Here is a 26,920-nt window from a genome sequence, read left to right on the forward strand (position 1 = left end):
TGAGGGGCAACATGTAAGCCACAGACCATGGAGGTGCTACACCAAGTTATTTGGAAAAAGAAAAACTGTCTTGAACAAGTACAAACTTGTCATTATTCCATAAACAAGATAGGATAATAAATATTTGCATAGCTCTTGCACTGTATTAACTACCATAGGCAATCTAAGAATGGCTTAATGTTTCTAAAATGATATGTATAAATTATATACAAATACTATGACATTTTACAAGAGGGGCTGGGACTTCATATTTGGTGTCCCCAGGAACCTGGAACCAATCCCCTGCACATACTAAAAGTTCACTGCAAATGATTTCTCCTCTAGAGAAGCTTCCCAAGGAGACAAATGCACAAACATGGATGTCCAGGGCTATTCATTTTAGCACGGTTTACAGTGATCTCAAACTTGAAAACAGCGGAAATGTCCATCAGTAGGGGAATAAAGTCTGGACCATCTCTGTCCCTTTGTCAAGCCATTTCTCACCTCAGTACAGTAGAAGAGTTAGAAACACTCTATACTAGTGATGGTGAGGCATCTTAACACCTGTGCCTTAACACCTGCGAACAAGGAGCTGGAGGCACTGGAAACTAATTCAGATATACAACAGCACGCTTATCCCATGGCCACGAAAACAGTAACGTGTACTAGCTCATCCCAGAAGTGTGCCACTGAGAACATTATGGGATGACCTTACTTAAAGAAGGATTGATCAGTGTGAGACCACACTGACCTGAGGAACTGCTTCCCCTGGGTAGTAGAACTTGTGAAATTTTATTCTCTTGTTTATTTTCAGTATTTAAAATATTCTTATAGTGAGACTACATTATTATTTTTTTTTTTTTTTGGTTTTTTGAGACAGGGTTTCTCTGTGTAGCTTTGCGCCTTTCCTGGAACTCACTTGGTAGTCCAGGCTGGCCTCGAACTCACAGAGATCCGCCTGGCTATGCCTCCCGAGTGCTGGGATTAAAGGCGTGCGCCACCACCGCCCGGCGAGACTACATTATTTTTATAGCTGTCTTGGTTTGTCTTCTATCGCTATGATAAAACACCACGAGACTAAAAGCAAGTTGGGGAGGAAAGGGTTACTTCATTTTACAACTCTGACATCACACTCCATCATTGAGGAAGCCAGGGCAGGAACTCAAGGCAGGAACCTGAAGACAGGAAGTGAAGCAAAGACCATGGACAAATGCTACTTGCTGGCTTTTTCAGGACCACCTGGCTGGGGGTGGGGTGGGGGAGGCACTGCCAATAGTGGGATATACCCACCCATAGCAGGATATACCCGCCCATATCAACCATCCATCAAAAAAAACGGCCCACAGACTCGCGTACAGGCCAATATGATGGGGGCATTTTTTCAATGGAGAATCCCTCTTCTTAGATGACCCTAGCTTGTGTCAAGCTGACAAAAAACCAAACGAAACCAACCAACCAAACAAACAAACACAAAAAAAAAACCAAAAACCTCAAAGCCAACCAGGACAACAACCAACAAAAAGAAAACAGAAAGCTATCACACGGATAAGTAAGTAAACTGAAATTAACTAGGAGTCAAGTCCACAGCTAAGAAATGCCTCTGCCTGAGACAGAAATGGATTTTGTACCTCAAGCTTCATCCATCCATCCATCCATCTATCTATCTATCTATCTGTCTGTCTGTCTGTCTGTCTGTCTATCTATCTATCTCTCCATTTATCCATCATATCATATATCATATCATATCATATCATATCATATCATATCATATCTATCTACCCTCCCACCTACTTGCCCACCTACCTATCACAGGCAAGTCAACTGCACAAAATTGCAAAACTACACAAGAACTTACGTCTCTTGATGTTCTCTAATGTCACAATGAATAAATAGCTCAAATCCCTGACTGTCTAGTTCAGTTAGCAAATATATTTTTAAAAGAAAACAACAACAACAACAACTGTGCCCTTTCACGAAAAGTACCGATTTATTTTTCATATAATAGTCAATACAGTTGAAAATGGCCCAACCTTAGTTTGAAATGTAATGAGGTTGTATAAGGTTCACATGAAAACGAATCCTCAAGGACACTAACAAAAGCGTGCACATTTCACGATGTATCTTAAAATATCAGTTGAAAGCAGAATACGCAGCAGCACACTTCTCAAAGCCCTTACTCGGTCCAAAATTATGTGCTTCTAATTGTTATTTTGATTTTTTTTTTTTTAAATCATGGAAAATGGAATTTAAATGTCCAGGACAGCTGGGAATGGTCATGAATGCCTGTAGTCCCAGCACTTAGAAGATAGAGAGGCAGGAGCATGAAGGGTTCAAGGGCATCCTGGGCTACATAACATATGACTTGATGGGAGAGAGAAGCCCAGAGAGCAGTATTGAGTATAGGGTAAGAAAAAGAAAGCCCTGGGGGCTGGGAGTGTAGCTCAGTGGTACAGCACTTGCTTAGCATGCATGAAGCTTAGCATGTTCTCCAGCACCGTTAAAAGAAGCCATCCCACTTCTGTTTTGACTGGTGGTGTAGTTCAATGGTAGAGCCCTGGCCTATAGCATGACGGATTCTGGGTTTGAGCCCTAGCATGTCCAATTTAAAAAAGAAATTAAAAAGTCAAACAGCCAAATTAGCAGCTTGTTCCTCTAGATACAGAATAGAGAGATTAATCTGTTCCGGCCTTGGGGGTGAGGAGCCTTCCCTTGTGGCAAATGGAGGTTTGTCGACTGAAACAAAAAGGGACAAGGACAAAACTGAGAACACAATGCCCTTAAGGGGCAGGCGGACAGAGACAGATATGGAGGACAGTTCCAGAAACACGTCTCCTCCATAGAATCATTTTGTAGTGGAGGCTTACCCGGCAACCAAGATGTATTTTCCATCTTTCTGATCCTTTAACCTCTCCAGCAGGGACAGACGGACTTTGGCTTTGCTCTTGCCGTAGATTTCAATTTCATCTGCAAGCAATCCTATCTCCTTGGCAAGGACGTCCACAGCTTTTGGAGTCTGTCCTCTTGAAATCTCAATATCACTGGAGGGAAAGAAAGAAGCATGAAGGAGGCCGTCGCCTCAGCTTAGGTGGTCGATGCTGGAGGGAAAAGCATCCATGCGCCCTGCCAACCATTAAATCAACCCAATTGCTTTGCGGTCCCTTTTCCCAGGCAGAATTAAACACAACTGCTAACAATTAAAGATGCATGAGAAAGTGACTTTTCCCTCCCTTTCTTTTTGAGATATTATTACAGAACACTTACCAAGATCCTAGAATGGTGTCAGGCACAAAGATACGCCCCCAACCCCCGTGTCACATGGAGAGAGCAACTGTGTGTTTTGTGCTATGGCTACGGTAAAGCCATCATAGAGCACAAAGCTCCCTGAGGCAGCGGAGGATTGAAAGGCCACCGTATGATGCTCTTCCACCTGGCTAGCCAAAGCGTCTCTTGGCTATTCAGAAATATGGAAATGCTATTTTGTTTTATCTCCTTCCATATTTTCTCTCTTTCCCATTTCCAGTCCAAAAATAATATTTCAAAATATTTTATTAATTACGTAATAGCTCGTGAAAGGATGCAGAACCCGAAACTCAATCTCAGACTGGGGAGAGTCAGGAGCTTCATCGGAAGGGTGGCTGGGCACCAGACTTCGCTATGAGGTGTGCAAACAGCTGTTGATATTACAGGGGCTCTAAGGACCAACGTGTGTACTGCGGACCACAGAGAACACTGCTGTGGCCGATATGCACAGACATCTCTCTTATTTGGGGCTAGCCTGTCCATTTATCCCACTGAACATCTGTTTAAGAGGCACACTGATGGCACACTTGTTCCCAGAGCCTTGAGCATCACACATAAGAGGACAACCACTCCCTGGCCGTCCCTGGGGCACAGTGGCCTTGGAGGGAAGCAGGAGACCACCCTCACCGCTAAAGGCGACTCCTCAGCTGCAACTGTTTGCTGTTGCTGCTCCTGACAATCTGCTCAGCCTCCATACGCTGCTACAATGCTCTTCAGACAAGAGGACCAGGGCAGTCTGACCTCGGTATGGGAGGTAATAGTAAACGAACCCCATCCTCACTGCTCCAGAGGGTACCAGGGGAGCTGGGAGAAGAGAGTGATGTCTTAGGCCAGTGCAGGCTGAACTCTCGGCTTCCTGTCAGGCAATTCCCAGGTCACGGGCATAGCTCTTTCCATTTCTCTTGTCACCCACCCTGAGCTTCTGGAATCTTCTTTTATCTTGTCTTCCTAGCTATTGCTTTTTTCCTTTTGTCATCCTGGAAACTGAGCAGCTAAATTTTGGAGATTTTCCCTGTCTCCCCCTTTATTACCTGAGGAGCCACAGTGACATCAGTTTTGATTTTTGTTTGTTTGTTTGGGGACCTGGGTGGTCTGAAAACTCTCAGTCTTCCTGCTTTATTGTCTCCTATGCTGGAGTTACAGGCTCATTTCAATTTTTTAGTGATTTATAAACTATACAGTCTGCCTTCCTTTTCCCAGTAGCTCTAGAAATCACATTTGGCTAAATAACTAAAGCACCCCTCCCTACGTAGAATCCACTCTGGAAGATTTTGGTACACAATTAAATGGAATCTATCTTAATAATAAATAGATTATATAAATAATAATTATTATTATTTTTAGCTTTCTTCAGGTACACTTTATTGGTGTGCTTATAAAAACCAATCAAAAAAGAAGATATGTTACATAATTGGTTGTACCATGGTAGGGACGAAGTTATAAAGAACAGCATTCCTCCTAGGAACTTGTGCTAATGCCTCAAAGCAAGCACGTCTATGACATAGAGCCTATTGTGAAGAGAAAAGCAATCTCATGGGCATGCTTAACCAGTAGACAGCTGACTCCTGAAGAGAAAAGAGGTCAATTCTGAAAGCCACTGGTAGCTGGGTGTGGTCGCCCATGCCTGTGATTCTAGCACTTGAGAGCCCGAGGTAGGAAGGTTACCTCAAGTTTTAGACCAACCTGGCCTACAGTAAGACTCATTTCTCCTCACTCCCTCCCTAGGAGAATTCATAACCAAGTAAAAAAACTCAGCCAGTTCCTGGAGGTTTTAGCTACTCAACACTCTGTATATCCCAGCATTGCTGGATGGGATGACCTGGGGCTCGGGCAGCATGAACCTGGATAAAGTTGTGTGGCCAACTCTCTGGGATGAGGCGGTCAGTGGTGACCCTGGTTCAGATGTCGTATCACACTGACCATTCTAAATCACACACTAAGATTATAGCCTGCAGTTTGTATTTCAAAATTGTACAAAGAGACTATGTAACTCAGGTCCATTAAGATGCTGGGGAAAACACCCATCCTGATCACCATGATGTCTTAGGGGACAATCCTGAAGAAAGCTGAATGCAGCTCCCATGTGAATGTACTTACTTTGTTGGGTCATTTCCCCTAAGACTAGAAAAATATCTGTCTGTTGCACTAATTTGGTCCATATCCTGGGTGTTACTAGTCCTGCTCAACACTTGCCAAATGCTGCATGACCCATATTCTGTCAAACATAAAGACAATGCTTTCTGCTCAGTGAAGAAAAACAGCTTGTATGTGTCCAATTAATAAAGGACACGCCACTAAGACGCAATGAAATGATATGCAATCTTAATATTGATAGAATAGGGTAAGCAGGTTCATGATTTAATCAGGAAGGCTCAGTTTGGTGACTAGAGAAATTATCTACCACCAAAATCCAAATCCTGGGGCTTGTGATGTAGCTCAGCACTGCTTAGTATGCACAAAGTCCTGGGTTTCATCCCCAACACCCAAGCATTGCATAAAACCGGGTGGTACAGGAGTATAACCACAGTACTTGGGGGATGGAGACAAGGGGATCAGAAGTTCACATCATCCTTGGTTACACAGAGAGTTCCAGATCAGCCTGGGCTCCGTGAGACCATGTTTCCCAGGAACAAAAACTCAGAAGCCTTGAGTTAGGCCTCCTATCTTTGACTGACTGGAGTCCGGCGTCACTCGAGTGAGCCGCCATCAGTACAAGGCAAGTGCTGTGTCACCGACCTGGGTACCGGGGAGAGGGGCTGCAGTTTCAAGCAGTGGAGTCTCCACCTCCGATGCTGCTGCTCCCGGAGCCATCTCCTGCCACTGCTGACCATGTTCTTCAGGAGAGAGAGAGGAAAAAAGACCAGATAGAAGTCAGGGCGACAGGCCACTCACATAAACTCCAGGAATACTGTGAGGGGGGTTCCAAAGCCAAAGGAATCCCAATGTAAGATACTTACCATAGAATATAAGCAATAATGTGATTGACATGCAACTAGCCTTGCAGATGGGCTTGTGTGGGATGTTCTATATGTTAAATGTGTTGCTCTGATTGGTTAATAAATAAAACACTGATTGGCCAGTAGCCAGGCAGGAAGTAAAGGCGGGACAAACAGAGAATTCTGGGAAGTGGAAGGCTAAGTCAGAGAGACACTGCCAGCCACTGCCATGAAAAGCTAGATGTAAGGTACCAGTAAGCCACGAGCCACGTGGCAACTTATAGACTAATAGATATGGGTTAATTTAAGATAGAAAAACTAGATAACAAGAAGCCTGCTGTGGCTATACAGTTTGTAAGCAATATAAGTCTCTGTGTGTTTACTCAGTTGGGTCTGAGCAGCTGTGGGACTGGCAGTGAGAGAGATTTGTCCTGACCATGAGCCAGGCAGGAAAACTCTAGCTGCAGGCTTGTAGATATATGCACTGTTAAAATAGCTTAATTACTCACACAAGATACCAAGATGTAATTATTTTGTATGGATTTTTTTTTTAAGTTTTATTTGTGTGTGTGTACATGTGTTTATATATGGAGGCTAGAGGCTAACATCAAGTACAGTTTCTTCTATTGATCTCCAACTTACGTTTTTATCATTAATTCATTAATTTTTATTATATGTGTATGGGTGTTTTCCCTACATGTATCCTCTATGCACCATGTGTACAGGATGCCTGTAGAGGCCAGAAAAGGGTATTGGATCCCCTGGAAATGGAGTTACAGATGGTTGTGAGCTGTTATCTGGATGCTGGGAATTAAACCCAGGTCGTCTGTAAGAGTAGCCACTTAGGCTGTTAACCTAAGGCTCTTAACCACTGAGCCATCTCTCCAGCCCTACCACCTTAGTTAAGAGATATCATCTTCCACTGAACCTGGAATTATACTGTCTTCCCAGCAAGTCTCAGATATCCTCCTGCCTCTGTCTCGCTAGTGCTGGGATTACAGGCTCACAACACTGTCCCCAGCTTTTTGTGTGGGTTCTGGGGATCGAACTCAGGCCGCTCAGCTTGTGGACCAAGCACTGGATTGACTGATCTCTCTCTCTAGCCCCTTGGATGGCTTCTTCATCTCAATTAGAAAAGAAAAAATGAAGACAACATAAGCTGGCATGAAAGATGAGCTTGGATGCCCAGCTTCCAAAATGTGTGATGCCATTCCAAATACAATCCTTCCGCAGTCATTTGAAATGTACACGGAAACCGAATTACTCAACAGTGATACATGTGCATCAGTATGCATGTGAAATTAAGATAAACAGATGTAGCCCTGCAGGCTCTGGCATCCTCAGAATGCTCACTAGACATAGTTAAGAGCTGGGGACTTCAGGGTTTAGGCTACACAGATGATGGTGGCTGGAAAAGATGCCTACAAACTTTTCAATAGCCCGATGTGTTTTCCCTCTAAAAGGCCAGGTGCTTCTAACAAAAGCAAAAAGTGGCAACATGTGATTTCAGAAAACACACCTCAAAACACATCCTTTGCTCTGTTTTTGGGTCACTCACAGTGGGCGAAGTTAGCTGCAGCAATGCAGGCAGCCCTGTGGAGAGGTCCACATCATGAGGAATGAAAGAACCTACTCAACGGCCAATGAGGAGCTCAGGGTCACATGCCAACAGCCATGTGTGGCTGTGCTATCTTGGAAGTGAATTCTCAACCCTCAACCAAACCCTGGATGACATCTTGATTTCAACCACATGACATGCTTAAAGCTAGAGCCATACACCTAGCCAGCTCCCAGGTCTCTGACATGGGAAAGCTATGAGACAATGCCCCCTTTAAGTTTTGAGTTGCTACATTTGGGAGGTGACGCATTACACAGACGGTACTTTGGGTATCTGCCATGCACATATCATGTGACAGTAGGCAAGTAGAAAGCTCTGTGAGTCCCCATTTCCTCACATCAGACGGCCTTGACCCCAGGTGTGTGAAGTGTCTAAAACTGTACCTGATAGGCAGGAACCCTTGGAACACACTAGCAACTACTAACAAGACACCCAAACTCAAATGGCCGTGTCAAACAAACCTGTATCCGTAGAGCTGCCGCAAGGAGCCTCAGGCTCTCTTCTGCAATGAGTCCATCCACCGGGACCCCAGGAGAGCCACCTCTCAGCTTCCCTGTGAAAACATTGAATAGGAAAAGGTTTACAGCATACTGTCACTTATCAACAACTGCTCTTTGTGAAAAATCCAGCACACCGAATCATGGTGCCCATCAGGTATTGCCCAAGGAAGTTGGGAGATCAGGGAATGTCTATAGGCCAGTGACCTCTGGCTCAGCCTTGAGGCTCTCAGTGGGGGTTCTTTTGTATTTTATATCAGAGGGATATTGATGTCCACTTAAGTTGTTAACCAGGGATAAATGGAGGCAGGGTTTAACAAAGCACACTGCTTCGGAGATATCTCACACTGAAGGACATAGAAACAATCTAGGCAGTCTCTTCAAGCACCCCAAGTGTCATACAAAAACAAATAATTAGCTGGATGTGGCCCTGTAAACCTAGCACTTGGAAAGCTGAGGCAGAAGAATAGACAGTTTGAAGCTATCCTAGGCTCATAGCAAAGTCTAGCCTACATAGCATTATCCTTTCCCAAGAACATAACTACAAATCAACAGAGATATAAATATAACAGTAACTTAAGACCTAGTTGGGTCTGGTAGCCTGTAATCCTAGTTACTCACAAGACTGAGGCAGGGGTATGTACTACAAGTTTAGGGCCAGTCCAGGGAAGACAGTCGGAGTTTGTCTCAAAATTAAAAAGCAAAAGGACTGGAGATACAGCTCAGTGGTAGAGTGCTTGCTTAGCATGCTTGAGGCCCTAGGTTCAATGCCCAGCATCCCTGTCCCTCCCCAACCCAGAGACAAATTACAATATTCATGGTAGAGGCGGCACAGCCTGCAACAGACCCCAGACCTGTATCAGATCGACACCTCCACCTCTGAACCAGCCTGGATTTGGGTTGTTAGTTGTTAAGGGTAAAATCAACCTCTCAGAATTGTGTAGAATGAAATGTGACATGGTCCACAAAGTACATGCTCTCGAGGATGCTCATTCTAACTGTCAGATGTACGTGTTAGCTAACGTTTGGATTTCTGGCACAGAGGGGCTGTAACCTTTACAGTAGAACACTGGAGAAAAAAATAGAAGTGGGTTTACTTGTGAACACAAGGCACAAACAGGAGGAAAAAACACCTAGAGGATAAACCTAAAATCTGTGAAGAGAGCAAGCTTCCTTTGGTCATTAAAAAAAATAAAACGTACTGTCAATTTATCTATGTAAAAAATACTCAGTTCAAAAACAATCACATGTAGTGAATAGCAAGCAATATGACGGAATCAGAAGACATACATACAACTTGCTGATTATATTTATATTTTCAAAGTAATAACTTTGAGTCTTGTTTTGTTTTTGTTTTGAGTCAGGGCCTCACCGGGTAGCCCTGACTGGCCTGGAACTCACTACGTATGTACAACAAGCTAGCCTCAAATTCACACAGATCTGCCTGCCTTTACCTCCCAAGTTCTGAGACTGAAGGCCTGTGCCACTATTCCCAGCATAACTGTGGCGTTTCCTTCGGTGTGTGTGTCTACGTGTTCACATGTGAGTGTGTTTCTGTGTATGCTCGGACACACATGAACCAGAGGCCGGGCTTTGGTGTCAGGGGTCTTCCTCGATCACTGTTTATGGAGGCACGGTGTACTGCTGGATCTTGAGCTCGCTGACTGCTAGGCTAGCTGGCCAGCTTGCCACAGGGATCCCGCGGCTCTGCCTCCAGAGCTGTGCTGCTGTGTCCACCCAACTTTCCGTAGGCGATACAGATCTGAACCCTGCTCCTGATGCTTCTGTGGAAAGCACTTTATCCAATGAGTCACCTCCCCAGATCCATAGATTTGGGTTTTCTAATTATCAAAAGAAAATGCCTGCCATAGAAATAGGACCTAATGTCCATCAAAAGCTATTAGGGTTCAGGATATTAATTTTAGGGATTATCTGGTGCTACTCAGGGTCTGGGGTGTCCCCCAAATGCCCACATGGAAAGGGCTGGTTCCTCAGTCTATGGTGCTATTGGGATGTGTTGGCATTTTAGGAAGGTCGTACCTAGTGGGAGGAAGCTGGGTCACTGGGGTTATGCCCTTGAGACTCCAGATCCTTCCATTTCCTGTTTGTCTCCTTGCCACCATCCCTGCCTTAGGTACCGTCCTGCCACAGGCCTAAAGCAACAGGGCTTGGTAATCCTGGCATGAACTCCTGGAAACCATGAACCGAAACAGACTTTCTTCCTTGTCAGTTGATTTTTTTTTTCCTCGTTAATTCCCACAGTAGTAGAAAGCTGACAGATAGCCCTGGTTTTCAGATTTGGGGAGCACCCATAAGAATTCCACTTTCCCCTCTTTTAGTTAGCAATTATAAAATTTACTAAAAGAAAACACACATGTAAAATGCTTTGACCTGTACCCTGTCTTACAGGGGAAAAAAATTGCAATGCTTTTAAATTAAACAATTTCCCTCTGTTTCTGGACCACTCGAATCTTAAATTATCCACTCTGCTGACAGTCCTTTGCAAGAAATTGCACAAAACACTTAAGAGTACGTGTTTCATGATGTTTTATTGTCAAATACATTAAGGGTGTTGGAAAACCATATCCCCCGTGTATAGTTTAAAGATTAGCAATGCTTCGGCTCTATAAATCACATCTAGGCAGGGGACAAGAGTCAAAGGACGGGAGAGATTTGTTTTGCTTTGTTTTAACCACTAGAGACCTACTCTTCCAATCCCATCCAACTACTATGGAAAAGAAGAGCGTACTGCTTGTTCTCCTGTCTTTAAGCAATGGACAATTAAGACAGCTACATTCCAGGGACTGGTATCCACTTGTAAATGTATGTTCCCAGAACATAAGGGTCACAGTTGCACGGTAAAGAATTCTTATCACTTTAGGCTCTTGCACAACACAGGACTCACAAAGAGAGAGGCTATGCGGCAGTTCTGAAAAGCTACACGATGGCTGCTGTGTCCAAACCAGCTCGTTAATGACTTTCAGGCATGATGAACAGTGTGAAGAGCAGGCATATGCAAAACAAAACACCTTCCTTCCTTCTAGCCCTAAGGGTAGCTGATGGAAGGGAACTAAATCTAGAGGAGAATACAATGCCATGACTGGACCGTGAGGAGTTTGTGGAAGACCGCAGCAAGAATGACTAGAGGGAGGAAAAGCCTGAGTTGAGGGAGCTGTCACTCTAATGCTAACAGAAGTCTGTGACCAGTCAAGTCTTCCCTCCTGCAGGGACCCGGCTCTAACCGCAATTTACACTCAATTACCCTCAATTAATGACACTCAATAAATACCAAAAGATGCAGCTAAAGCTGTAGGTGTCAGGGCACCAGATCTGCCCACAAAAGCTGGGCAAGTCGACTGTGTTCACACACAGGGCTGACCTTAGCCTTTTAGTCACAGTGAGTGGACAAAGGCTTGCCATCTAATTCACACATACTAGACAAGTGCGTTATTACTAAGTCACAACAGGGCTCTTCACAAGCTAACACACACACACACACTTTACAAGAGTCTTACAGAGTCCAGCAGCTCTATTCTGGAAGTGGGTGTCTAAATTTCAGCAATGCTTGGGGTATCATTTGCTTTTCCTTCTATTAGATTCAGATAAAACTATGGGTTTTTTTTTTTTTTAGTGGAAAAATATGATAGGGTCAGAGGAGACTTTTTTGATTCTGTGTACTTATTTATTGGGCAGATTTGCTTTTATAAATTTTGCATCCTTCCTGGAGTAGGGATAAATATTGAGACAAAATGGACTGCAGAAAATTTGAAGCCATTAACATGGAGGGGCTCTGTGAAGCAGGAATACAGTCTCTGCATTTTAATGCTAATGAGGCTTGAGAAAGGAAAGCGCTGTTTCAGCACCCTCAGGTGGGAAGGAAGGATTCCACCTGGAAGCTGTCCCCAGGCTGGGTATCCATGCCTACAGCGGGTCCTGTCCCAAAGCAAGGATGGATCTTTTCACTTCCCACCAAACACTCTCATTTAACTCACGGCGTCTCCAGGGCAAGTCACTTTAACAGATGGCGTCCCATTTATAATGTTTTAAAATGATGAGAACCAAAATTCATGCGGAAGGAAAAGTCAAGGCTTAAGTGTTATGCTGCTACCCCTAGAAGTCAGAACAGCCCCTTCCTGGACTATCCTGGGATGCGTGACAGACCACAAAGTTAAGACAGCCTTCCTCCCTCACGGCTCCGCCACCTCAGGACCTGGCTTTGCCGGTGGACCACCTTTCTATGAATCCACAGACAACTCTTTCCTGGTTTTCCTTTCTAGGATGGCAAGCGACTCCAAAGCCAGAAGAGCTGAAAATTGGGAATGAATGCAGATAATCCTTAAACAAAGCACCGAGTTGTCGTTAGTTTTTCCAGTCCCATACGCTAAATGTGTGCAGTGAAATGGCGACACACAGGGCAGGAGCCAGAAGGGAGGGAGCCTCTAGTGAAAATTCACGAGGGTGCTCTCCAGAGGTGTCACCGTCATTTCAACCATTTGGATCCCACTATCAAATCACGGTATACAATTTCTGGTCCTTTTTTTAAAAAAAGAATATGAGTTATAAAGAAATGAAAATAATGTAAACATTAGAATTACCTTACATAACTTTGCAACCTCTAAAACCAAATTAAGGAGGAATTAAGACACTACATGCATAATCTAAATACCTTTTTTTTTTCTTTTGAGAAGGCTCTCGTGTATTTCAAGGTTGAGCTCAGACTTCTGGTCCTCTGCCTCCACCTCCCCAGGGCTGGGATTCCTGGTGTGCATCACCACATCAAATGTTATGCCAAGGTGGGGATTGAATCCAGGGCCCTGTGTGTGCCAGGCAAGAATGCTACAAACTGAACTACATCCCTGGCCCTGGCTTAAATCCTTTCAAAGGTAACCAACTGAACATAGTGAGAATGAATCAAACTAGAAAATTGGCAGTATATTCCAGGGATAGATCTAGGAGAGGGGGAGAGCTGGGTAATACAGACATGGATCTCAGAATAGAGCAGATATCTCACGGTCAGATGTGGGGGTGGAGAGTGTAGGATCAGGCAATACAGACATAGAGCAAAGCTCAAGAGTCAGAAGGAAGCATCTCATCTTATTCCAAATACAAAGGATGATTAAATCCCAGGTCCGCCCCAATTTCATTGAAGCCGCCATCATACTCGTTCAGAAGTATGTCCTTCCCTGGGCATAACTTCCAAGAAAACACATACACCCTGATGCTGTGAAGTCAGTCCTGTGTGTGCGAAGGGAGAGGGGTGCAGAACGTGAACCAGTATTCCCTAGTAGCTAGTAGGAGAAAGGCACTGCACCTGAGTTACCCTGTCATTTACTCGGCCCAGCCTCGTCTCCCATTCCTATTTATCCCCAAGAAAACAGAGGATTGGAAAGCTGAAGTGATTTCCTCCAAGCCACATGGCCAAAAGACAGTATAAAGAAGAGCTTAAGAAAAAAAAAAATAGGGTGTGCGGGTTTTGGGGTGGGGGTGGGCAGGTGGAGTGAGAGCTGGCTCGGAGGTTAAGAGCATGTACTGCTCTGAGAGAGGACTGCAGATTGATGGTTCCCAATACCCACAATGGATGATTCACAACCACCTGTAACTCCAGCTCCAGGGGGCATCCAAATTCTCATACTTCCGGGAGCACCCACATACTCTCTCTCATACACACAGTGAAAAGAGAAATAAATAAAAGTAATTCTCAAGAAAAGGTCCAAACAATTAAGTCTGATGTGTGGTACATCCTTGTCACCTCAGCCCCAAGAGGCTGAGGCAGGAGGATGGAGAGTTCAAAGTGGGCCTCAGCTAAACAATGAGACTCTGTCTCGAAAACAAAACAATAACACCTGACACCAATGAAATAACTGTCTGCTCTTTGAATGACACAATCCCAGATCCATGCACGCCTTTTCCACTACAAACTGTCTCTCTCCGGGGCCATAAAAGGGGAAGCCCAAGGTCCCTCTGGATCACCTGGTTTATTACCCTGAGTCCTGGGAGACAGCTCAAGACTTTTTCTCTCACCCCACAGTAGACACCACTTTTTCTGAGTGAGAGGACTCTGCAAACTTGAGTGAAACACAGAGATGTTGTCGTTTGATCTTGTTTTCTGGAGCCAAGACTAAAGACCAGCTTCTCCGTCCGTTCAGTACAGCCGTTTCAATATCTTACAATGTGGCGTACCAAATGGCTGTACGGAGGGCAAATTCTGTTCTTTAGCTCCAAAGCTACTGCGTTTCTTCCTTTAAAAATACTTTTTAAAAGCCAGGCGGTGGTGGCGCACGCCTTTAATCCCAGCACTCGGGAGGCAGAGACAGGTGGATCTCTGTGAGTTCGAGGCCAGCCTGGTCTCCAAAGTGAGTTCCAGGATAGGCACAAAGCTACACAGAGAAACCCTCTCTCTCAAAAAAATAAAAATAAAATAAAATAAAAATGTGTGTGTGTGTAATAAATAAAGCAGCTGACGTTATAACCAGAACACAGAACGCAGAATTTCTGTGTCTAAATTGCACATATTCAGTTCATGTAACAGTGGAATGAAAGACCTGGATAGTCAGGTCTAACTGTTCTCTGAGCACAGCTTCAGGGACATGAGCCATCAGGAAACTCTCTCCTAGGATTAGGTACCAATAACGCCTCTGCAGAGTTACGGCACCATGACCTCCCAGAGCCCGTCTACCCGGGGAGTCAGGGCGGAGCTGCATGATCACGATAAGAATGAAAAATCTCATTAAAGATCCTCACCTTTACCCAGCCAGTGTATTAAAAAAAAAATCTGACCTTGACTTTAAACAAAAGTACTTCTCTCTTTAATAATGATTCCAAAACAATCTACTCATTTGTTTCAAGTGGCAAGATTATGAAGAAAGAGCAGGAGGGAAGGAACCTTTCTCCAACTTCCTCAGAGGTTAAAGTCTTCATAGTCATCCACGTCACTACATGAGAACTTCTGACCGTTTAGAATGTGCTACAACCATGAGCAGCACTTGAAATGGCCATGCATCGTATCAGCATACCGTCCTGTCAGCCCTGCGTGTGAGCAGGACAAGCTCCAGGAAGCATCTCTATTTCAGCCACAGTACAGGTCTGGGGCGGTGCTCACCCGCTGGTGGTCAACACTCAGCCTCTACCGAGTGATCGCTATGGGGCCAGGCACTATCTCGTTTGTGTGACATTCCAAAACCAACAAGAAAAGTATTGCAAAGGGACTAGAGAAATTTAAAATAAACTAGCTGCAATTATTCTTCTTACAGAATAATTAAACCAATATAGAAGAAGGCTTGTAGTTTTTTTATGCTCTCCTAAGTATTGAAACACTGTAACTTAATGTTTTTTTAAAGATAATTTTTTTTTTTTTTTTTGGTTTTTCGAGACAGGGTTTCTCTGTGTAGCTTTGCGCCTGTCCTGGAACTCACTTGGTAGCCCAGGCTGGCCTCGAACTCACAGAGATTCGCCTGGCTCTGCCTCCCGAGTGCTGGGATTAAAGGCGTGCGCCACCACCGCCCGGCTAAAGATAATTTTTTAAAATTATTCTTTGAGAATTTTATATATGTACATAATCCCACACCAACTCCTCAATAAAACCTTTTATTTATTTATTATTATTATTATTGCTTGTTTGTTTGGTTTGAGACAGGGTCTCACTATGTAGCCCTCGGGTGGCCTGGAGCTTGGTATGCAGACCAGGCTTGCCTAGAACTCATAGAGATCCACCTGCCTCTGTCTTCTGAGTGCTGGGATTAAAGGTGCAATATCTTTAGAAATCGCTTTATCAAAACCAAGAGCTCGCCAGGCGGTGGTGGCGCACACCTTTAATCCCAGCACTCGGGAGGCAGAGGCAGGCAGATCTCTGTGAGTTCGAGGCCAGCCTGGGCTACCAAGTGAGTTCCAGGAAAGGCGCAAAGGTACACAGAGAAACCCTGTCTCAAAAAACCAAAAAAACAAAAAACAAAAAACAAAAAACAAAACAAAAAAAAAAAAAACCCAAGAGCTCTAAAAGAAACATTGGAGAGTTTTCCTTACAGAAAACGTATCATTTTTACATAAGAGCAAAGACTAAAGACAGTCCAAAAGAATACTGAAGTAGATTCCGTCTCCAGCTAGAATGGTACCAAAACTGTTCTCAGTATAAACGCTAACAAAAACCAGCAGGTAAATATTCTTGCAAAGAATATAAAGTCACGAAAAAGCAGAAGGAGGGGTATTATAACTAAGTTTCCTCACCTAAGAGTCTGAGCCGAGTCTACCACAGCCATCATTTACGGGTTAGATATTTTCTTAGGGGACAAATAAGCATTACATGCATGTCTGGAGGAAACATGACATGTAGTTTATGTGTTTTTATAGCACAAGGGATAGCAGTCAGAGCTTCACACAGGCCAGACAGGCCCTCTACCACTGAGCTACATGCCCCAGCCTCCACACAGCATGTACTTTATTTTGCTTAATTTTTAAAAATTACATTTATTTATTTATATGTATGTATGTATGTATGTATGTATGTATGTATGTATGTGTGAGGGTGTGCATGCCATGGCTGTGGTTTGTGTGTGTGGAGGTCAGAGGTCAACTACACGGAGTTGGTTCTTCCTTCCACAAGTTGGGCCTGGGGATCGAATTCAGGTCGTCAGGCTTGGGGGCAAGCGCCCTTACCCACTGAGCCCACCAGCCCAGCCGCTCCAGCTCTCACTCGCGACCGCACCTCTGCCTGCTCCGTTCGTCTCTGTGCTTTTAAAACCAGAATGTTTCAGGGGTCCCTGGGAGGGGAACTCCGGAGACACGAGGCTCATCTCCATTCCAACCCTCCCAGCAGTTCTGCTTTCCCCGATGCTTTTTACAGAGACGCTCCCAAGAACCTTTGGCCAGGAAAGTCGCCGCCATTCCTAGTCGACCTCACGCCTATCCAGATTGTCTCCTTGAGGTCACAGGTGTCAGGTCTCTCAGATACCAGAGGTCGGCAGAGGCTTGGGTGGGGTGGGGGTAGGGGCGCACCTCCACTGACATCTTGGTCTCTCTGCTCACAGCATGAAGCTGGCATCAGAAAAGCCCAAAGGTAGGCACATCCACAGTCCAATTGCCTGTTCTGCACATTCACACTGACAGCAGTCAGCATCTCAAGAACACGTTGTGGGGGTTTGAAAGAAAATGACCCCCAAAGGGAGTGTCACTATGAGGACATGTGGCCTTGTTGGAGGAAGTGTGTCACTGTGGGGGCTTTGAGGTCTCTTTTGCTCAAGCTTCCCTCAGTGTGACTGTCCGTTGACCTACTGTTGCCTGCAAGATGTAGGACTCTTAGCTCTCAGCACCACGTCTGCCTGCCTGCTGCCATGCCCCGCTTCATGATCATAATGGACCGAACCTCGGAAACTGTAAGCGAGCCACCCCAATTAAATGTTTCTTTGTAAGCGTTGCCATGGTCACGGTGTCTCTTCCTAGCAATATAAAAACCTAACTAAGATACACATTCTCTCCTGAAGAAGCAAGGTGACCATTCCTCCCAACAGCACTGCCCCCTGCCCCACCAAGGTGAAGCTATTTACCTGACAAGATGTCATGGAAGCAATTGAGAACGGTGGTTCCTGATGGGATCCACGCAGCAGGGATCTCGTCTGGCTTAGGCGAGCCTAAGACCACAATGTCTGCCTCTTGAAGCTAAAAGGAGAAAAAGAGACAAAACCACACACATTAATCTATAGCATAAAGACATGACTAACTTCTGATGTCACATGACTCCAAAGTAACAGACTATTTTTAATAAAAGAGTCTGAGTTTTGTTCTAAACTGTGGGCCTGGACTAAGACCCTGAAACAATAAGCCTATCTCAGTATAAGCAGAATACGACTAACACATCTTTTATTTATTTATTTATTGATGGTTTCCTTCAGACCTTTTCTTTATTCTTCTTTCCCATTCTCTAGTCTTTATTTTCCTGGTGATTTCCTCTTCTCATTCTTGATGTTTTTCCTTCTCACTCATTTTAACTCTATTCTTTCCCTTACAGCTTCTACACAGAGGCAAAATCTTTCAGGTAATATAAAAATTACAATGTGGTTACATTCCTTTTTCAAGTGAGTGATTATAACAACTAACCCATCTTAGAAAGAAACGGGGCTTTAAAAACATCGTCACGGTAGCCACCTCAGTGTATACGCTACACACGTCTTAGTTCCATGTACCACCACTCTATAGATTAATCATGTTCAGAAGAAAACAGAGGATTGGGAAATCAGCTCAGTATGTAAAGAGCTTAAGTGCAAGTATGAGGACCCAAGATCAAATCCCCCAAACTCACATATAACCAGACCTGGTAGTATAGCTGTAATACAAGTGTAATACCTATGGTGAGTCAGGTGGTGGAGGAGAATTCCCCAGAAACTGGTGGGCCAGCTAGACTAGGGCATGCATTGGCAATAGATCGAAGAGACCCTGTCTCAAACAAGGTGCAAAGTGAGCCCCTGACCTCCGCACACTTTCTGTGGCCTCACACTTGCACAAGCATGCACACGCTCTCACACACATGTGTACACACACACACACACACACACACACACACACACACACACACACACACACTCGGGGAAAGAGGGAGAGAGACTTGAAAAGAGAAGGAAATAGGTATCTCTGCTGAAACAATTGCCTGAGTAGCCGGTCTTCCTGCTCTGCACTACGCGGCCATGACAGTTAAACTGCCCCGAGACTCGTGGAGCCAACATCTCCAGCAATCTGACCAGTTCAAGCTATACATGATCTCTGCAGACAGATCTGAAAAGCGGCTGGAACTTGTGGGTGATGCTATATGTAGGGGAAAGTGTTCTTTCTGGTGGGAAACACGATTGTAAACATCTGTTTCAAAAAGCCATTTCTCATTACATACTTAAATGACTGTCATAAATCCAGCCACAGCAATCCTCAAAGGAAATGCAAATGTTTAAGGCTGGCTCCAGAGCAGCAGATAAGAAACATCTTTTTGCTAGATCTTCCTGCCTGAGGACAGCGAAACCAGAATACGTTAAAACACTTCTTGAAAGGACGTCTAGAAGAACAACGCTGAAGTGTTCATTTCGGGAAAAGCCAGGGACCATAGCTTCGTACTAGTCCCCTAAGACCCCTCAGATTCCTGCACGTGGTGTCTTTGATACAATCCATTCTTTTCATTACCTATAAATCTTGAGTTTTATTCTGGTTCCTTAGCTACGTACATACATACATTGATAAAGCGGCTGCGCTAAAAAGCAATCAGGGGGCAGTTAATCTCACACAGAGGGGCAAAATCCCCCTCCCTTCACCATGATCACAGTGTAGATGCTAATTCTTTCTGGAAAGAAAAAGGGCTAGATGCTTAGATCAATAAATAACCTACCGAGGATGGGGCAAGATTTTAATGAGCTCAAATTCAAGGAGAATTATTGTCTCCCTGGCTGCTCCTGTTCCCCTCTCCCCACACGGGGAAAGGCCCTGGCCAGAGTCTGGCTTGAAACTTTACCTCATAACAAAATATTGCTTTCTCTGTGGAGACTAGTGTAGCAGAGCTCAGAGGGAACCACCCACTCCCCAGGCAGAGGACCAAATGTTAAAACAATAGTAAGACACAGATACAGGGATATTAATGTGGATCACGTGGGGGTACAATGTGGTTTAGGTAACAGGAAAACTATTCCAGCGATCCTCATTGGGGGGGGGGGGGGGGTATCAAATATGGAGGGAAGGAAGAAGGCAGATGGGATCTGGAAGGTTGCAGGAGAGTTTGGCTTTTTCTGTCTAGCAAATGTAATGCATTTAAAGACAGGAAACTGCAGCAAGAACAGCCCCATCATCCTGACTGGAAGCGACACAGTAGTTCTCTAGCAATGTGTTTTGGAGGGGAATACATAAGGGTCTTGCGTTTGATGGATTAAAGCAGGAACAGGTAAAACAAGACAAAATTAAACTAACCCCTTCCCTCCAAAAAAGAAAAAAACTAAAGATAAAAACAAAACAAAAACCCAGTAGATGGGCTGATAAGCTGAGTCCGTGGGTAAAGGTTCCTGACACCAAGCCCGAAGATCTGAGTTCAAGCCCCGGTGTGAAATGACTCCCACAGGTTTTTTTTTTTTTTTTTTTTAGCTCCACATGCATGCTGGGCCATGTGTGCCATCGCCCCCGCCCCCCCCAGTAAATAAATAGAAATGCAATTTTTTTAAAGTTGAAAGAGTTATAAACCTTGCTTCCACATCTTTTGAATGTTACCAGCCCAGCTAAGAATATGAAGTTGAAACAAAGAACTCTATTTAAATAAACAAACAACACAAAACTCAACAGGTAACTGCTTTCACCAGCAGAGATACACTTTTAAAAATTATACTGAATAGTGGGACTAAATGAACTTTAGGAGTCTTCATTGAAAATGCTCATTCCACTTATTATTATTATTATTTTTTTTTTTAGGTAGCTGGCGGTATGATGGTAAATACCCGGTCCCTGCATGCAGATGTTAGAACTGGGGTCTTCAGGATGGAGAGACACAAGGTAAACCACTGAGATACAAGGAGGAAACGGTCAGTATTCAATAGCTCCTTACTTTCCTCCACACCGTTGAATGTGAGATCTACGAGTATTTAATGTCTGGATGGACATCAGTCACTCAGCACATGCGTCATCCACCCACTGTCACACACACACACCGAACAGAGGGGTACCGAGGAAACAGGAGGACCCACCACACGTGATCTTTAATTTCTAGCAAAAGGGGGTACGTTAGACTCAGTGGCATTACAGATCCTATAATACTCCATTCTATATAGATTCTCCACAGTGCTTTGTAAGGAGAGAAGTGTCCATGAACATCCTGTGTAACATGGAGGTTCCTAGACTAGCTCTGAGGTTCAACCTAAAAAGAATTCCACATTTGTTCTTTTTTTTTTTTTTGGTTTTTCGAGACAGGGTTTCTCTGTGTAGCTTTGCGCCTTTCCTGGAACTCACTTGGTAGTCCAGGCTGGCCTCGAACTCACAGAGATCCGCCTGGCTCTGCCTCCCGAGTGCTGGGATTAAAGGCGTGCGCCACCACCGCCCGGCCTCCACATTTGTTCTTTAGAAAGTGTCACTTTTATTTTAGAAAATGCCAATATTTCCAAAATTGCTGATGTTTTCTTAACAACAGACAGGGATCTGGATAAGCAAAATTCCTGTTTAAAGAATAAAATATGCTCAGTTTAGTAGGGCTTGGAAAGAACTACAGCCTACAGGAATATTCAAACAATGAAGAATGTAATTTAAAATCTAGTTCTCACAGTAATGTAACTGCCCTCACGGAGTCACATGTGGACACTGCACAATTAAGGTCTTATTTTACAGGGAAAACATGTCACAGCTTGGCAAAGCACTCCCAGGATCACACAAAGTATACTATATATGGGAATTTATCAGTATGCATTTTGCAGTTTTAAAAATTACCCTTTCTTGTTCTCCTTTTAAACTGCTATACATACATTTGTTTACACACACACACACACACACACACACACACACACACACACACGTATGCATTATAAGCTAGGATTCACATGAGAGAGAACGTGTGTGTGTGTATGTGTTTCGAGATTGAGTAACCTCTAGTAATTTTATACATTCTAAATTTATCCATTTTCCTGCAAATTTTGTGATTTTACTTTTCATTAGAGCTACAAAGGGAATCACTTTATATATGTAGCAGACTTTCACTGTCCATTCACCTGCTGACGGATGGCTCCTTTGGTTCCATTCCTCGCTATAGTGATTAGAACAACAAGAAACATGAGAAGCTTGTTGCTGCTTTGAGACCTGTAACCAGAGCCTTGCTGTCAACTTGGATCCTTTCAAATAGTAATTGAGAAATTTATGAGACTATTCATTTGTTGTCCCTGAATCTCCAAGAGTAACCAGCCAGGAATCTAAAAACACTGAAACATGCTTCCTGCCACCCCACTTAAGGTACAAGTCTAAAATTCATCGTTGCTCAATAAACCTAATTCTAAAAATGTGACAAAAACACAGAGGTGGTCAGACTGATCTATGCTGTATGAGATTTGTCTTAGGAAGATGTCTTAGGAGGTCAGATTAGGATGGGCAGCAGGAGGGAGGAGATACATGATGTTGGGGCTGGAACTGAGCCTCATCAGGGAGCAGTGGGGAAGGGGGGAGCCAGCTAGGACCCACCCCCATACAGAGTAAAGGCAGAACTAGAAGGCTTAGTAAGATTCTCAAGTTCATCTTTGGGAGGCACTGATGTTAATGAGTAAGAGGGGAGCTAAGGATGGAAATATGGTAGGGCACAGGAGTTAGGAAGAAAGGCTATCTATGGCCCTGCAGGGTAAAGGAAAGGGGTGTGGCTGAGGTTTACACCATCCCTAGTAGTTACATAAACTAGAAGCCAAAAATACATTCCTGGCAACTAGGAATTGATGGGCAATTTTACCATAGCAACCACTCCTGACACACACTTCTCACGTGAGTAGCATGTGCGGGCTGTGTACGGAGAGTTCCTTCTGGTGCAATTTTTCATTAGCAGGGTCCCTGTCTATTCATAAAATTTAAAAACCTAGAATGCCTAACATCTGATTTGACTCGAAATTAGCTGAGTCTAGGGCCATACCACCCTGAACGTGCCAGATCTCCTCTGAAATTAGCTGAGCAAATACCATAAGGCTGTGCCCTGTATCAGCGAATCAACAGCCACGTTCTCCCGCAATAATAAAACGAGGAACATGGAAAGAGCTGTAACGCCTCTAAAATGTCAGGCCGTCAGATGGTTTCAGTCAGATGTCGTCAGGCTTTGGCAAGATAAGAGGATGAGAGTCGTAACAAAGGTATTTCCCCCTCTCTGTGCCCACCCAGTGACCTCACCCTGGGAGAATTTTTTCCCTTGCAGGAACTATGTGTATTTCTGTTTTCTACTCTCTCTTGTGATCAGTAAAACAGATTATTGGCTTTTAGAACCTTGAGGCTTATTTCATAAATCAGAATGACTGCAAGCCGAATGGGCAATAGAGAATTATACTTCTATATCTACCAGCATCCCCCAAAGGATAATAAATGGCCTTCCTTTTCCTCAACTCTCCCAAGTTCAACTCTTACTTCATCCTGCTCGTGCATATCTAAGCTATTCAGTTATGTCCAAAGATGCTAGAAAAGACAGTTCATCTCCTTGGAAGTGAACTTCATATATCTAAGTTAGGTAGGACTGGGAATGTAGTGCAGTTGCTAGTGGTGTTTATCTAGCATGCAGGAAGCCGGGATTCCCTGAAATCAGGCGTGGTAGCACACATCCACAATCCCTCAACTTGGGAGGTAAAGGGAAGAGGATCAGAAGCTCAAAGTCCTCCTTGGCTATAGGGTCGTGGTTTTCAACCTTCCTAATGCTGCGACCCCTGAATACATACAGTCCCTCCTGTGGTGGTGACCCCCAAACATAAAATTATTTTTATTGCTACTTCATAACTGTAATTTTGCTACCGTTATGAATCGTAATGTAAATTCCTGATATGCAGATGGCGTTAGGAGACCCCTGAGAAAGGATTGTTCAACACCCAAAGGGGGTCGAGACCCACAGGCTGAGATCCGCGGCTACAGAGCAAGCTTGAGGACAGCCTGGGCAAAATGAGACCCTATCCAAACACACACACACACACACACACACACACACACACACACACACACACACACACACACACACACACACACACAGGCTACTACACCACCACCACACCACCAAATAACCTAAAAGTCAGGGGAGATGATTTTTTTTTTAAAAAAGAAGAAAACACAGCCTCAGATTCAGTAATATATATGCTTTGAAAGATCATAATTATTTTCTTCAGATTCTTGAGAAAAAAAATAAAGGTAGGGTAGAGAGGGGGAAGGATGATAGAAAGAGGAGTGAGGGAGAGGGGAAGGGAGAGGGAAAGTAGGTGTGTGCTGTGATGAAGGTTCTGTAGGGGAGGGTGGGCCTCGGGATGCACCGTCAGGCTGACCGTATGTCTTCACGCACACAGCAGGCTCAATTTCAGGTACATGGATGGTGCAGCGGGGAACGAGGCTTTGCATCTCCTGGCATTTATGCTTTCCAGTACCCAACCTCCCCTCGCACATCTACAGATCAGATTGCTGCATCTGCTCTCTCGGAGGAACTCTCTGGGCCTTAGCTGTTCCCCTGACAGTTGAGGAATCCAGACACATGGCAGGTGGAATCACATCGCTTGCACTTGGGCCGAGGCTCGGCTTACCAGCGATGGTCAGGATCCAGGCCTGTGGTGAGCCTAATACCTGGTGTCTAGGGACTTGCATGCATGCTCAAAAGACTAGGAAATGACTATAGAAACAGATATACATAATCTCAGATTATGTATAAGAGTGTGCCATTAAAACTTTTCATTTTATATCCTCAGAAACCATTCACATTGGAGAAGGGAAACACAAGTCATGGGCAAGTGGGCTGAAGCTGACATCCCCAGCCTGTTTCCTTCAGAACACAGCCCCAGAATCCAGCAGGACTGACAAGGGCACCCTGCTGGGCAATCTCTACCTCACTTCCACATCTGGACTCTGATGACGCTGGGTGCAGCTGCAGTGGACCACAGGGGACTGCAAAGTGACATGGCTGGCCTGAAAGCTGAACCCAAACCCACGTCGGGAGAACCATCTCAGTCCCCAACCAGGTTTCCCACAGAGAATGAGGCATGCTAGCCACACAATTCCACTTCTGATTCCTTAAACTGCTGCCCCCCCATCCCATGAACTGTTACACCACCATTTCTAATACTGTCTGAGAGAATGCATTCCATGTTCGAACATTTCTAACATAACCCATCAAGATTGAAATCAGAATTTGTCTATAGGATGTAGGGGAGGGTATTTAAAATGAGGGCAACTGTAAAGAGCAAGGTGGAGACAGACACCTCTCTCATTACATTGGCCCCACAAATTTACCCGATGGACACGCCATTTCTCCCACATTTCAGTATCTCAGCTTACATGCCGAACCAGCTGAGGCTAATCAATGCGCTAATTTCCACGGTTCCACTTGACCTCACGCTTATTTGTTTCACTCTGCGCTCATGAATCCCTTTCTCAGCAGTCTGATATTTTGGCTTTCAAAAAAGTTCCAATCAGCCCCCGCCGTGGGTGTTGACAAGTCACGTGATCAGGCAGGAGAAAGAGTGAAGAGTGGAAGGCAACATCTGAATGCACTTTGTCAAAGAAAGTTGAGCGGCCAGCACCCCAGGGGTCCATGAAAACACACTCTGGAAAAGCGAGATGCTGGCTTAGCGTGGAACGATATGGTACCCATTCCACACATGACAGGCATCACGCCGTCACCCCTGGCTAAGGTGTCGTTCCCACTCATTCAAAGGATGCACACCACTGTTGCCTAGAAGGGAGCCTGGAAGGTTGGTCAAACCCAACGCCTAGGGGAAGGAGTCGCATTTAACCTACTTCAATTTGCCTACCTTTCAAGGTTGTCTCTGCAATCACAAAGAGTCGGAATGATAAAGCAGTCAACTCACTGGCTTGGGCCCTGGTTGCTGGGATGAACCACAGCTGAGCTGGGCAGTGCTTTGAGTTCAGAGATCGGAGTCACGTGAGCATCTGGAATAAGGGTTTCATGTACAGAGGAGGAAAACATGGTAACGTCTCTCCTCCCAAAAAAGACATATTTGTTTATTTATGAGCATGTACGTGTACCTGCATCAGTCCATGCACACCACATACATGCACAGATCTGTGGAGGCCAGAAGAGAATGTTAGGTATGGGGAACTGAACCTGAGTCTTCGGCAAGAGCAGTACACACACTCAGCGGCTGAGCCAGCCTTCCAGCCCCAAGTATCTGTTCTTAACTGTTGTAATCTCCAGAAAGTCTCCTCCGAGCCCCAGTCCTGTCTAACAGGGTACAAGGCTTGAAATCACTGAGACAACACTCATTGTGACAAGGCTTGAAATCACTGAGACAACACTCATTGTGACCCGCCACCCAGCTACGGTGACTGATGATCTGCTCGTATTAGTCTACAGTGTTGTCCTAAAGCGTGACAAGATCAGTCAGTCCTATAACTCGATGACCCAGTCCACTCGAAAGGCTGGGAAGCCCCAGCTCTATCTCCCCCGAGCCTTTCATACACATGACACAGGACATTTAGAAATTTCCAGTTCACATTTAAGCCCTTTTATTAGGCATACTGTGTACTAAATGTAAACTTTGTGATAATGGCGTTTTGCTCCAAAATCCCAGACACTTTTGAGCTTGGGATTCACTTCTGAAAATGTGAAAGATCCATGTTTTCCCTTTTTCTGTGAGTGCCGGTTTTCTAAGCATCTCCGTGAAATGAGGAGAAAATGAGACTCTCAGAGAAAGAAGAATTCAAACACATCTCTGATATCTGGAGCACGTCTTCACTAGGCAGCTGGCTGGGATCCACCGGACTCACCCCAGCTGGAGGCTATGCCCGGGGCATCTCCCAGCTGTGCTCTAACCATGATTTCAGTGGGACTCTCAAGGGAGCAGAGCTCTGTGATACCCCGCAATTTCTTTTTGTCCAAGGACAGGGTACCTACCACTTGACTCATAAGCACCCAAGACAAAGCA

The 26,920-nt window shown here is 44.6% G+C and overlaps 1 protein-coding gene across 3 annotated transcripts in view; it reads right to left on the reverse strand.

Moving 5' to 3' along the window:
- Mthfd1l (methylenetetrahydrofolate dehydrogenase (NADP+ dependent) 1 like) overlaps positions 1-26,920 on the reverse strand; it is a 189,627-nt gene that overhangs the window by 138,674 nt on the left and 24,033 nt on the right. For all 3 annotated transcript variants that reach the window (XR_008221180.1, XR_008221181.1, XM_052750965.1), the window contains exons 8-11: positions 17,867-17,978; positions 8,295-8,386; positions 6,016-6,113; positions 2,844-3,017 (exon numbers count right to left, since the gene is read on the reverse strand). Coding sequence is in view for 1 of the 3 variants with exons in the window: in XM_052750965.1 (XP_052606925.1) it covers positions 2,844-3,017; positions 6,016-6,113; positions 8,295-8,386; positions 17,867-17,978 (476 nt within the window). In the remaining 2 variants the exon portion in view is untranslated. The remainder of the gene's footprint in view (positions 1-2,843; positions 3,018-6,015; positions 6,114-8,294; positions 8,387-17,866; positions 17,979-26,920) is intronic.

Source organism: Peromyscus californicus, unplaced genomic scaffold (assembly GCF_007827085.1).
Source record: "Peromyscus californicus insignis strain IS unplaced genomic scaffold, ASM782708v3 Scaffold_22__1_contigs__length_63687245, whole genome shotgun sequence".
Lineage (NCBI taxonomy): Eukaryota > Metazoa > Chordata > Mammalia > Rodentia > Cricetidae > Peromyscus > Peromyscus californicus.